Source organism: Oreochromis niloticus, linkage group LG10 (genome assembly GCF_001858045.2).
Source record: "Oreochromis niloticus isolate F11D_XX linkage group LG10, O_niloticus_UMD_NMBU, whole genome shotgun sequence".
In the NCBI taxonomy this organism is placed as follows: domain Eukaryota; kingdom Metazoa; phylum Chordata; class Actinopteri; order Cichliformes; family Cichlidae; genus Oreochromis; species Oreochromis niloticus.
In genome coordinates, this window is record NC_031975.2 from 2311600 (window position 1) to 2325612 (window position 14013).

The window sequence follows — 14013 nt, forward strand, 5'->3', positions numbered from 1 at the left end:
AGATGTAATCAAAGGGTAGAAGAAAAAAGAAAGCCAATAAAACCCACTGATCCAGCAAATGTCAGCCTAACTCATTAGAAAAAAGATAATGTGCATAGATTACAGTCCTATCAGTGCGCTGCTTTGTGACACAGTGCATAATCTGAATCATCTATATGCTCTAACCTATTTTTCTTGCTCCATCCACACCTTTGATGATTCCTTTGTTAATTTCAGTGTGTGTTTAGCTCACTTAGTTTAGCTACTGCTGTCCAGACTAGGTGTCTATTTACCTTACCTTTTGGAAATAGTTTGTAAGCTTTCTGCAGCACTGACAGAGACCCCACGTGACAAGAAATATATCAGTTTTTCTAACAAAAAGATGGAGCCTTTACAAATATAAACACTTATATTGCATATAGCATGGCCATTCTAGCCAGTGATTGCCTTCCATGCCCTGCAGGAAGTCCGCTCCACAGCTTTGTGGCTTGTTGTTCTTTGCTGGGGATCTCTGTGTAGTGCATTACTTGCTTGGTCAAAAGTCAGATTGCATAGATATGGATTGGCAAATCAAAGTCTTTGCTAAGTTTTTGAGATAAGCCGGTCAATAGGAAATGATGGTGGAAAGGTGACAAGAGCAGACTTTGGACCTCCTTCACTCGCTCTTCCTCTTTGCCTCCACTGCAGCGCCTTGGTTTGGATTTCTTCGCTTGTGGAAATCATGAAAATTAATTTTGCCCCCGTGGATATACCCCTCCACAGGAGACTGCAGACTGCCATGGTGCTGCAGTGGGTCTTTACCTTCCTTGGTCTGGGTGAGTGTTGACTTTTCTGTGTGCGTTAAATGGGGAAACCTGGAAATGATGGACGGATGCAAGAGCAACCCTGCTAAAGAAATAAAAGTATAAATGAAGATTTTCACGTTAATATTATTGTTTTGAAACATAAACATGCTTGTTTATCTGCTTTTGATAAAGTAACAATTAGTGCAAAACAGAGAGAACTTTGTTTTAAGTGAGCTGTAGTTCTGCTTGGCCAGAAGAGGGAGCCAGACAGCAGCGCATCCATCCAAGTCATTTCATCCGCCTGTTGTTTTTGTAGTTCTGGAGAACAGTGCTCCTTATTCCAGGTTTCCGAGCTTCTTTATTTTTTGACACAGCCACACAATCCTGTCAATATTTGCCGCCACTTTAACTGATGTTATTAGCAGTAAATTAAAGAGGATATTTTGAGAATACGTTTCCTGTATACTGGAGTTGTTTTTGCCCTTTGTCCCACTGGCTCTGCCACTTCACCATCTCTGTAACTAGTTGACCTGGCAACTCTTCATGAGCTCTCTGGTGCAGCAGGTGATACAAGTCATTCATAGTTACTGTGATAACTAGTATTTCATTCACTATTTTGAAAATATCCATGCTAAACACGAGCTTTGGTTATCTGTCTTCATACTATTTGTCTTTTTTTCACCAAGTCAGATTAAAAATATTGATTCCAAGCTTGCTGGAAAGCAATAAAAATGAGAATGATAGCAAATATACATTTATAAAATCAAGATTTGAACTTTACATCTGTAAATCTGTAAAGGACTTCAAGACTCTGAGATGGTCTTCCCCCTGAACAGAGTCCAATTTATGCATATGCTAACATGGCTAACTCTCATATAGTTACCAGTCCTTTAGTGTCTGTTGTGTTAGTGAATGTGCTTCTCTTCTCAGCACCCACCTGCATCTTCCTGTTCTTTTACCTGATGTTCACTCGCTACTGGCTGATCAGCGTGCTGTATGCTGTCTGGTGGTACTTTGATTATGACACTCCTGCACGTGGAGGCCGCAGGTCGCCCTTCCTGTGCAGCCTCAAAGTTTGGGAATACATGCGTGATTACTTTCCCATCAAGGTGAGAGAAAGCTTTTAGACTTTTTGTTTTTTTGCATCATATATTTTGTGTGCATGCACATTGCTTCCATAAGGAGACAGAAAATCAATATGTGCAAGTCAGAGAGTAGGACATCAGAACATCTGCCTGGTCTGATCTAATCTTCAGCCTGCAATGAGGAATGCTTCTTATCTTTGTCCTTGGCAACAAATGATCCACAGATGGAGGACACTCCTCTGTTTCCTGTTGTAATTAAGTACTGTGACAGTGTTATACAATGATAAGTGATACTCATAGCTAAACATATGAGTTAAAAAAGGTATATACACTACTGGTCAAAAGTTTTAGAACACCTCAATCTTTTTGCAATTCCAGTTGTTCAAGTCCAATGAATAGTTTGAAAGGGTCCAAAGGTAAGTGGTGAACTACCAGAGATTAAAAAAGGTAAGGTTACCCGAAACTGAACAATCATGTCCATTTCAGAATTCTACAAAAAGGCCTTTTTCAGGGACACAACATGTGTTAACAATTTAAAGCTGTTCTGCAGCAATCGAGGTTGATCAAGCCTCGAAAGCTGGTGCTACTAATTCCTACAGGTGTTCCAACTATTCTGGATTACTTTCAGCCCCCTCTGTCTGCATAAAAGCAGTGTTGGAAGACCCTGTGGTACCAAACCCTCGTGAGCATCAGTTGAACAGTATTGCACTGCTGAAAGTAGTGTGTTGCTACAAAAATGGTGAGAAACAGGCAATTAACAATGGAAGAGAGACAGACCAACATAACCCTAAATGTAGGTCTGTGCTACAGAGAAACTGCAATGAAAGTCAAGGAGTACAGTTTCCTTCACCATTAAAAGGCACTCAGAAACAAACTCTGACAGGAAGAGGTCTGGCAGACCCAAAGCCACAACTGAATCAGAGGACTGAGTTAACAGCTTGCGTGGTGGGCGGCTCACAGGACAACAGTGGTCGTAGTGAGCAAGTTTCAACTGTGAAAAGAAGACTTCGAGCTGCAGGTTTGACAGGACAATGCTAAGTCAGGCCATGAAACACGGCCATTGGACTACTGAAGACTGGAAGAAGGTATTATGGACCGATGAATCAAAATCTGAAATCTTTGGTTCATCACGCAGGATCTTTGTATGCCGTCGAGTAGGTGACAGGACGGTTCCACAGTGTGTGGCATCAACTGTCAAACATGGAGGAGGAAGTGTGATGGTCTGGGGCTGTTTGCTGGATCCAGGGTCGGTGACTTGTAGAGAATGAGAGGCTCCCTGAACCAAAACAGCAACCACAGCATTCTGCAGCGCCATGCAATACCCTCATGTAGTTGGTCAGGGGTTCATCCTACAGCAAGATAATGACCCCAAACATAAATCCAAGCTGTGCCAGAACTACCTCAGGAAAAATGAACAAGATGGTGAGCTTGAAAACATGGAGTCTCCAGACTTAAACCCCATCGAGCTGGTTTGGGATGAGCTGGACAGAAGAGTGAAAGCAAAGCAGCCTACAAGGTTCACATTTATGGGAACTTTCTGAAGAATATTTGATTTCTGTTGTAGAAACAATGTCACGGGTGTGTTCAGCTGTTATATCTGCCAAAGGAGGCTACTTTGAGTCAGAAGTTTAGAATACACTTTGGTCTATTAAATGATTCCATCATTTCTTTCTTTTTTTAACTCCAATTGCTTATTTGTACTTAGCTTTCATTTTAGAGTTAAATGAGACATTAAACTGCACAATTTTCAATTAAAAAATTGGAAAAATTAGGGTGTTCTCAAACTTTTGACCGGTAGTGTATGAGCTTGAAACCAAATGTTTAATAAAAAAAACAATATTTTAAAATATAAAGCTGTAGTGGAGAGATGGTTTGTCAGCATAACTAAGCCTAAAAGCTGAAAACAGATTAAAATATTTCCAGTACAGTACGTTTGATGTTTTTCAGGATATAAGCATTTTTCCCTTGTTGCCTGGCAAACTCACAGTCCAGGAAGTCATTGTTAGTGGAGAAGGAAGTCTGGCACATAATCCTCACTGAAGTCACTTGTTGTTACACTTCTGCTTTCTGCATGTGTTAAAAAAGATCAAAGCTTTAATGGGCTGATACAGTATACAGTATATGAATACAGTACTAGTGCTAGTGGATAAGCTTTAAGTTTTAACAATCAGGTGTCAGCCAGTAAACTGTGAACTCACCATCCATATTTACCATGAACATGGGATGCCTGTTAGAACACAGGTTATAACCTTATAAAAACAGAGATGTGGTGTGTAAGCTCCACATCTCAATAAAAATATTTAAAATATTTGTTTGTTTTGAAAGAAGAGATGTTTCAGACAAACAAACTGAAAGCATAAAAATAAAACCAAAAGCCCGGGGACCAACGCCAGAGCACAAAGCAGGGGAACAGTCGTACATAACAAAATAAAGACAGGACTATATATACACAAGGGGCTAATTAGGGGACTAGAGAACAGCTGGGTGGAACTTACTTGATAAGGAGACAAGGGGAAAAAAAAACAGATACAAGACACGAGGGACAAAAGACTACCAAAATAAAACAGGAAGTAATCTGATAAGGTTAACACAGAGACGTGACAAACTACAGGAGCACACAGGAGTATGAACTGAAACTCAAAGAATGAAATATGAACCACAAGCAGAAACTAAACTGCCAAAGGTACAAAAAATAAAAATAAAACCGAGAAGGCCTGAGAATATAATTGTAATGAAGCCAACCAGAAAACATGTGCTGTTAGGAAAGAATCCAAAATACAAAAGAACTTAAAACTTGATAAACGCAGGAATAAAAAAATAATATGAAAATAACATGAAACTCAAAACGTAGGTCCAAAACCCACGATCCATGAGAGAAACTGCTGTAAATAAACTGACGCTGGGTTGCCAAGCCCTGATTGTGCGTTACAGGCTCCCCTCTTGTGTTTCATCATGGCCCTCTTGTCACCACATGGATGAGTAGTATTTTGTCTACACGACTATGGAAGTGACTCCTGGCTTATTTTTTGAACCATGACAAATAAATGCAGAAGACCTTTTCTGTGAAATTCACAGAGAACAAAACCTCTATTAACAACATCTGCTTCATTACATGGATAGACTTCTTGGCCCTGGATGTGACTGATACTTTGGACCGAGCTGATAAGACAACATGAAACAACAATAAAGCTGTTGTTGTTTTTAGCACAAACCCCGTATAAGTGTTCATAGTGTTCATAAAGACTTGAAGTTTATTTGTTTGTTTGGTTTTTCCTATGGGTCAATTACTTTAAATAAATGTTTCACTGAAATCTAAAAATTATGATTATTAAAAAGTAATCATGAAGATCAACTTATTTTTATTTTTAATTTTATTAGAAGGAATTCCTCCTAGAAAGCTTTACATTTGAACAGAAAGTGATTCCAGATATTTTATTTTGAAACTATCTGTAGTGCTGTAAGTGGGTCATATCTGTCTTTATGTGAAGAAGCCCTCAAAGCTATTCATGAAAACACAATAGAAATTAACCAATATATTTGCTCACGTCATTGGCTATTATCGTCCAATAGAAGGGCAATATGAAAGCTTGTCCTTTATCTATAGGTCAGCTATGTCAACGCGCAGTCGGCCATAAAATATGTAACACTAGGGGCTCCTTGGATTAGAAACATGATCTTGATACATTTAACAAAAAATATACAATACTGAAAATAATTTTAAATACAGTAACATGAATATTAGTAATAAGTACAACAAATAATATCGGATACAAAATCACTAAAACTTTGTATGTATATCAATAATAATAATAATAATAAGAAGAAGAAGAAACAACCAACACAAGGCACTATTGTAACAATTTAAGGCCACTATTTAATCAAAGTAATATATATATATACATATATACATATGTATATATATATACATATATATATATATATATATATATATATATGTATATATATATACATATGTAAGCTCAGCTCTCCTTACCATGCATGGAGGGTTTCACCCCAAGTCTAGCACCCTGAGGTTGTACGCTAAGCGGAAGGAAGGGGGCCGGGGACTGGTGAGTGTCAGCACCACAGTCCAGGATGAGACAAGAAACATCCACGAATACATCACGAAGATGGCCCCAACTGACAGTGTGCTCAGTGAATACCTCAGGCAGCAGAAACCCAAGAAAGAGGAGGAAGGCGAGGAACCATCATGGAAGGACAGGCCCCTGCACGGTATGTACCACCGGCAGATAGAGGAGGTGGCTGATATACAGAAATCCTACCAGTGGCTGGACAAAGCTGGACTGAAAGACAACACAGAGGCACTAATCATGGCAGCACAAGAACAAGCTCTGAGTACAAGATCCATAGAGGCTGGGGTCTATCACACCAGGCAAGACCCCAGGTGCAGGCTGTGTAAAGATGCCCCTGAGACAATCCAGCACATAACAGCAGGGTGCAAGATGCTAGCAGGCAAGGCATACATGGAACGCCATAACCAAGTGGCCGGCATAGTGTACAGGAACATCTGTGCCGAGTATAACCTGGAAGTCCCAAGGTCAAAATGGGAGATGCCCCCAAGGGTGATAGAGAATGACCGAGCTAAGATCCTGTGGGACTTCCAGATGCAGACGGACAAAATGGTGGTGGCTAACCAACCGGACATAGTGGTGGTAGACAAACAGAAGAAGACGGCCGTAGTGATCGATGTAGCGGTTCCGAATGACAGCAATATCAGGAAGAAGGAACACGAGAAGCTGGAGAAATACCAAGAGCTCAGAGAAGAGCTCGAGAAGATGTGGAGGGTGAAGGTAACGGTGGTCCCCGTGGTAATCGGAGCACTAGGTGCGGTGACTCCCAAGCTAGGCGAGTGGCTCCAGCAGATCCCGGGAACAACATCAGAGATCTCTGTCCAGAAGAGCGCAGTCCTGGGAACAGCTAAGATACTGCGCAGGACCCTCAAGCTCCCAGGCCTCTGGTAGAGGACCCGAGCTTGAAGGATAAACCGCCCGCAGGGGCGTGCTGGGTGTTTTTATATATATACATATATACATATGTATATACTGTATATATATATATATACATATGTATATATATATATAATATATATATATATAATATGTATATATATATATATATATATATATATATATATATATATATATATATATATACATATATACATATGTATATACTGTATATATATATATATACATATGTATATATCATTAGAGGCCTCGTGTGAATATTTTGAATTTCATACATTAAATCATTTCTAAGAAAAAAAAGAAGAATGTTTTGTGCCATCTAGTTCAAACTGAATTCTGCCCAGCATCATCTGACTGTATGCCACATTGGGCCTGAAACAAGGAGTCCGTGTCAGGGTGGAGAGAAGATGTGATATTTAAAGTTTCCTAATTCGTTTCATTAGCGTGTCTTTGCCCACCGTTTCTAATACACCGTCACCAGCTCAGACTGAAAGCTCACCAGCTGATGTGAGTGTCTTGGTTTCTAAAAGGATAAAAATGCATGCAGAAAGGATAGTGACGCAAATTCAAATGCATCTGAAGGCAATTACAGAGCACATATGGCGTCATTTTCAGGCTACAAAACATATTTTTGCATCTTTATGACGATAAACCACACAGTAAGTCACGCAGTCACACGATCTAGATTTCATGCGACTAGATCCTTTCAGAGCCTTACACAACAATTTTAGGTACTGGCGAGCCAGGCTTGCCCTTTTCCCCCTTCTTGTGTTTACACTAAGCGACAGTATACAGTATTGCTCCTACAGATGCAGGTCATGTTTCACAAAGTTTGTAAGATGTTAAATGTGAAATGAGTTTCTTTGTAAAACATTCGTGTATGACTGAATAGACAGAATAGACTAGAACAGTCCTTTATTGTCATTGGCATCAAGGCGTTTGATATTACAAGATAAAGTCACTACAATAACAGAGCGACAACCCCAACAATCAGACAGCTCCCCACGAACAAGCACTTGGTGACAGTGGGAAGGAGAAACTCCCTTTTATCAGGAAGAAACTTCCAGAAGAACCAGGCTCAGGGACGGACGGCCACCTGCTGCAATCGGTGAGGGGGTGAAGGGAGGAAGACGGGACAAAGACAAAGTGAAGTAAAAAGTTTTTTTCTCCTGTGAATATTTGTTGCAGCCGATCTATAATCGGTTTCTGCAGAAAAAAGCCTGAAATTGGATTTAAAATGCCATTTAAAGTTGACACCACCACCAAGTTACCAAGTCCCGAAGTTGGAATCACTGTTGTCAGTGGTTATGGAAAAGGGCTTTCTCACAAGTGATTTGGGTGATACTCATGTGTATCCCACAGACTTTATCGGCCATGATTGTCTTCCCACAAAACTTTCCCAGGGTACATCTATGAATACCTTTCCACTAATGCAGTGGAAGATGCAGTGTGGAGCTAGGTCCACCTGGGAATTTGGGAAAAGTGTTGTATTCTTTTGAAAACTATCTTGGCAGGAATGATAGAAACACAGATTACGTGACGATGACAGCTCGACAGCTGGTGACGCTATGATAGACACTTCTTTTATTTAGTGCCTCATCACTGAAACTAGATTTAATGTTTAACTTTGGGAGCCACCTGCAGCAGGTCCCCACAGCACGGACACCAACAATCAGCTCCATGAAGGTCCAGTAACATGACTTGCTTATATAAGCTTTACTCACAACCTTCATGTGACCTATTACAATATAATCTGAGAAAGCATTAAAATCTGTGTGAATGCACTCTTATTCAATAAGAAATAAGAAATAAAGAGAAAACATTACTGGAAAAACTGTATCAAATGACTGAAACAGGTTCTGAGATGATTGCCTGATAAAAGTGTTGTCTTGAGTATGAATCTCACGCACAGATCAGTGAATATAGACCCAGCATCCGTCTATATTCACCAATTCCTACAAAAAGAGCATCTCAAGCATTAAAGGAGAATCCCAAGAAATAGGTTTGAGTCAGTGCTGCTTATCTTCCTCGAGATTTTAGTGTTGATAATCAGAGAGTGTTTTTTCCTAAAATATTGCTAATATCCAGTGTTTCTGTGACACCAGAAGTCTTTTACCTTGCAAATAGCAAGATGACCTTTGTCATGTGTAAACACTGGCATATCTCTTTAACCTTCCTGCCAAGTGACAAATACATGTCAGTACAAGGTGTTCATTTCAACTTTTATATAAACTTGAAGAGAGCAACCCTGGACACTTATCGCCTTTGGAAACACGATGGGCCCCCATTGTGCTCACCTTTTAGTATTATACTTTATTAAGTGCTGTTTTCACATAAATCTACATAAAGGGCAGCTTTCTCAAAACTCAACTAAAATCTTCTGTACTTTAAGATGTGTGCCAAAAACACTTTGGAAGACAGCCCTGGTCCAGTTGGCTGAACACAGCTGTGAAGTGGAAATTTGAAGCATTGCAAAAGCAATGAGAACAGTCTTTCAGTGACTCAGCAGACATCCACTGCAATCATTAGGTCACGTTTCTGAAGTCACTTTTGTAATGCAAAATATTTCCATATTTATTCTAGAGTTTTGTTCAGGGGACATCTATGTTAGCCAGCGTTAAAAAGAAAAAACAGGTACATTAACATTAGGAGCAGAATATTTATATTTGTGTTTCAGAAGGTTTCAGGAAGATTTTTTGTTTTCCTGCTGTAAAGCCTTCTATGTGCATGAAGGGTTAGAAAACGTGAACCTGCCAAACCTCTGCAACCTGCTCCTTAACTCTGCTTGAGGCTGCCTTCTCCACGTAACTATTAACATAGCACACCTGAATCTCTGACCTCCTGGTTGGCAGTAGTAGCGCTGTGGGCAGTGCCAACTGTATTTTGACCTTTTTAACAGTGTGCTGGGAGTCTAGAATGCTAAAAGCTAAATTAAGGCTAGGTGCTCCTAATATCTGAAAAACACTGCAAGTGCAGTATTTTTTATTCAAATGGCCCTGGTTATTTTCTGAACTTCTCAGACAAGTCAGTGATTAATTGTTCTTCACTGTTTCCAGCATTTCTCCTTCATTTTTGTGTTATGAAATTTGGTACATGCAGGATGTCCCCTGATTCCCCTGAAGTGCTGGGCTGAAATTAGAGGTGCATGTATTCATGCAGCTCTTTAACATTAGGCCCTACTTAAAAGATAAAGAACTGTTGTTTGCTTGTATTAAGCTGAATTTTAAACATCTTGTAATGTCAGTGATGTTATTTGTGTTTTATTTACATGATGACACCAATCAGGGTCATTTCGACCCCAATATAAAATATGTGGAATAAACAGACAACCAGCCAAAAGTGTAATGTAACAGCATCAGCTCTCCTTTCCATGACCAGGGCATGCCCCAGCTCAGCTCTCAGGTAAAGTAGGTCCAGTGACATCTTCAGTGTTTTTACTTACTTTCTTTAGGACTCCTGGCTGGAGTTAATAAAGCTACATACAACTGAGTGTTTTTGACTCAAGTCCTCTAGCATTCCAAAATATTTCTGTTTTTTAAAAAACAAAACAGCATCAGTAGATATAAACAGACTGAAAAAGGCATAAAGATGAGGATTAATAGATAATAAACCACCGGTGCAACATGATAAAACATGTATGTACCTCTGGGGTCTGCAGCTGTCAGGATGAGGGTTAGGATGTGTGGTAAGAACACTTACAGTCCTGATCCAGTTGGCATTAGACACAGTTGTGATGTGGAAACTTGAAGTCTGCATTGCTTAAAATCTGTGCAATGCATTGGACAATGGAGGCAATACTGGGCAGAAAATGTCTATTGAAAGCTTGAACGTGAAGACATGTAATAAAAAAATCACAGTCAGAAAATCTTTTGCAATACCCGTCATGAAATTGCTGTGAAACAGTTGCTAAACTTCAACAGAACGAGGAGGAATTATATAACCGGAGCCTCTGGTCATTTTTAGTCTCTGGTTGAACTCTGGTTGAACGGGCATCTGGGCCTAGCCTTAACACTTTGTAGAGGAAGGAAATGTCCTTTATGTAGAGTTTAGAGAAGAAATGTTACAGCTGATAATATAACTCAGAGACATGTAAAATAGCTTGAAAAAAGAAAACAACTGGACGTCTTCAGGAAGATATTTCATCGCTCATCCAAGAGGCTTCTTAGGTTATAAAAAAAACGGTGGTGAGTCCAAGTTATTTACCACCGAGTGGTGCTTGTCCCCTGAGGCTCGTTGATCCACTATTGATCATGTGAGTCATCACATTAGCCTATGTGTGAAAAAATGGCATGGGTCATTGCAACGCTCATGCTTAAAACATCACTGCAGCACAGTCATGGACAGAGCTGGGTCAGTAGCTTTTTCAGTGAGTCACAAATACACAACAGTGGCAGCAGGACAGATTAAGAGTTTTACAGTTTTATTACTTTTTATGCTCACTGTTGCCATCCTGGATTGTTAACTTTGGGAGGCAGCAAAGCTGGAGCTGGTAGAGCCTGCAGCGAGTTGGAAATCTGAGTTGAGGGAGCATACCAGTTAAAAATTCTGACTAGGGGAAACTGCTGCGTGACCTTGCCCCACCCCATCACATGACCTATTCTTTCACGAATGTTTGTAGAAATCTGCATGCCTAGGTGTTTGATTTTATACACCTGTAGCCATGGAAGTTATCGGAAAACTTAATTCAATGATTTGGATGGGTCTGGAATATTTTTTAAAACATAGTGTTCCCTCAGTGTTTTCTGTTGTATCTCCTTGTGTCAACCCCATAACACTGCATTTCCCTGTTTAGCTCTGACTGATTTCCTGTTTTATTTTGTGTGTTCAGTCTTACTTCCCCCCGCCTCGTTGTCTTGATTATCTGTACCTGTGTGTTGCTTTCAACCTAAATAAAAGTTTGTTGTTTTCTTGTTGTTGGGTTTTTGCGGTTTTTTGCAGTTTAGGCCCCCCTTCTTGTTATTCATGTCAAATATGGCCAGATGTATGAAGCCACACTTGCAATATACGATTTACTTGTAGTATATACTGTATGATAATTGTATATTTATGATGCTTTTTGTGCAGAAAATCGGGCAATTTCAAAGGTTTCACATTCAGTACTTTATCCTGCCAGTGTGGCTGTGAAAGTCAGACCCAATCGAGTCCTGAAGCCTCAGGCAGGGGAGATGAGGGAAGGCTCAGAGGGTCAAAGACATTGTGTTGAAACTGAGATATTGAGGCACATGTTTGGACTGCAGCCAGAGCCCAGCAACTGCAACGCAAAGTCCAAAACAGCTCTTAGGTTGATGAGGATTAAACTATTTACCATGATTCCGGTGGCCATTATCATCCCGAGTATGTCTGCATGCACTCTTGACTATGTATACATCTACAAGTGTAGTGTTTTTTCCCCTTTCAGTTGGTGAAGACGGCTGACTTAGATCCCAGGCATAACTACATCCTTGGCTTCCATCCCCATGGTGTGCTGGTGGCAGGAGCTTTTACCAACTTCTGCACCTACTCTACAGGCTTCAGACAGCTGTTTCCAGGCATCACCAGCTACCTGCTCATGTTGCCTCTTTGGTTCAGAGCTCCATTCTTCAGAGACTACATCATGTGTGGAGGTTTGAGCCATTGACATCTCAATCATATTTCCCATTCTTTCTTTTTTATGTATGTTAAAAGAAACATATTGTATTTGATCACTTTAGATATTTTTTTTTTCTTCTGTTGCAACATTGCAGGTCTGATTCCTTCAGACAAAGAGAGCGCCACTTATCCACTCTGCAAAAAGAAAGGTGGCAATGCTATTGTGATAGCTGTTGGAGGGGCACCAGAGGCCCTTGATGCCCACCCGGGCACTTTCAATGTACTCTTGGCCCATAAGAAAGGCTTCATCAAAATGGCCATGGAGTATGGGTAAGATCAGCCAGCCCTGAGGCAATGTGGAAAGTTCCTCTCCATCTACTTCTCTGAAATGGTTTTGCTTATTAAAAAGATTGTGTCAATCGATTCATTTTAGGGGGTTTTTGCAGCTTGACTGTAGACTCCTGAAACTCCATGCAAGTGACTTGCATGGAGTTTCCTGGGAAAGCACATATTCTGCTATGAGATCAGTTAGAAATAAGAAACTAATAGAGCTCAACCATTTTTTTCCCCAGAGCTCATCTGGTACCAGTCTTCTCTTTTGGGGAGAACGAAGTGTATGACCAGGTGGAAAACCCGAGGGGAACCTGGCTTCGATGGTTGCAGGAAAATCTGCAGAAGATCATGGGTGTCTCTCTTCCTCTCTTCCATGCACGAGGCATTTTCCAGTACTCCTTTGGCCTTATGCCCTACAGAAAACCTATCAACACAGTAGGTGAGTAAGCAGCTTTACTCCACCATCACTACGTGCAGCTGGATGGATACTTGGGCAGCAGTGTATATTAACACTCTAAAGGCCTAATAGATATCTTCCCTCCGGTAAAAACATATAGTGAAGCATCACTGCACTTCCCAATAAGTTTTCAGCGTTGTGAGAAGCACCTGGTGTCACTGAGTTCAGTTTCGGTGCATGTGAGTAATGGCGATCAGATATAGAGTGAGATTCGCTGTGAGAACAAACACACTGGGCTGTCCTTTGTAACTGGCAGGCACGCAGTCCTCACGCTCGGTAAACATATCTCAAACATACTGTAACTAAACAAAGTACATAAAGCACTTTGTCACATCTCTGCAGTTGGACGGCCAATCAAAGTGGAGAAGAAAGCAAAGCCAACTGCCGAGGAACTTGATGCCCTCCACCAGCTGTACATGGATGAACTCAGCAATCTGTTTGAGGAGCACAAAGGCAACTATGGAGTGGACAAAGACACACACCTGAACTTTGTCTAAAGTGCAACAAGGCCTGTGTGGAATTGAACGCCTCTTTGTAAAGCTCTGGTGCTGCAGATTTACCTTTTCACCAGTTCTGTACACCTGCTCACAGCTCCTCCTTTAACTAAAGACAAAGTGATTGTTTGTACACTCGCACTGGGCTGAACAGGCGCTCCGTGTGACTTAAAGCCATTGCAGAGGTCTGGGTTTAAACCTTTCCTGTCCTGTCTCAATGAAGCCCAAACATGTAAGCTGGAAAGGCTGCCTTTAAAATCTCAGATCTAATGAAAGAATTCCCTTTGTTCTACAAGTGCATTAAAATTCATCATGAAACCCTAA

General features: G+C 40.6%; 1 protein-coding gene across 2 annotated transcripts; it reads left to right on the forward strand.

The window, feature by feature from the left end:
- Nucleotides 1-602: 602 nt before the first annotated feature.
- mogat2 (monoacylglycerol O-acyltransferase 2) lies at nucleotides 603-14013 on the forward strand. 2 transcript variants are annotated; one of them, XM_003458980.5, is made up of 6 exons: nucleotides 603-794; nucleotides 1695-1873; nucleotides 12236-12440; nucleotides 12561-12735; nucleotides 12978-13177; nucleotides 13538-14013. In XM_003458980.5, exons 1-6 carry the CDS (start codon nucleotides 701-703, stop codon nucleotides 13690-13692), a joined length of 1008 nt encoding a protein of 335 aa, XP_003459028.1. In that variant the 5' UTR covers nucleotides 603-700; the 3' UTR covers nucleotides 13693-14013. The 2 variants fall into 2 exon arrangements, with proteins under 2 accessions (XP_003459028.1, XP_025766681.1); XM_025910896.1 differs by lacking the exon at nucleotides 603-794 and adding an exon at nucleotides 1114-1328.

What these genes read in the sequence shown, in the direction of transcription:
- mogat2 (XM_003458980.5), top strand. Translation starts at nt 701, where the DNA reads ATGAAAATTAATTTTGCCCCCGTGGATATACCCCTCCACAGGAGACTG. An exon ending in CTTTACCTTCCTTGGTCTGG is followed by an intron (nt 795 to 1,694) that starts GTGAGTGTTGAC and finishes TTCTCTTCTCAG; the next exon opens with CACCCACCTGCATCTTCCTG. An exon ending in AGACTACATCATGTGTGGAG is followed by an intron (nt 12,441 to 12,560) that starts GTTTGAGCCATT and finishes GCAACATTGCAG; the next exon opens with GTCTGATTCCTTCAGACAAA.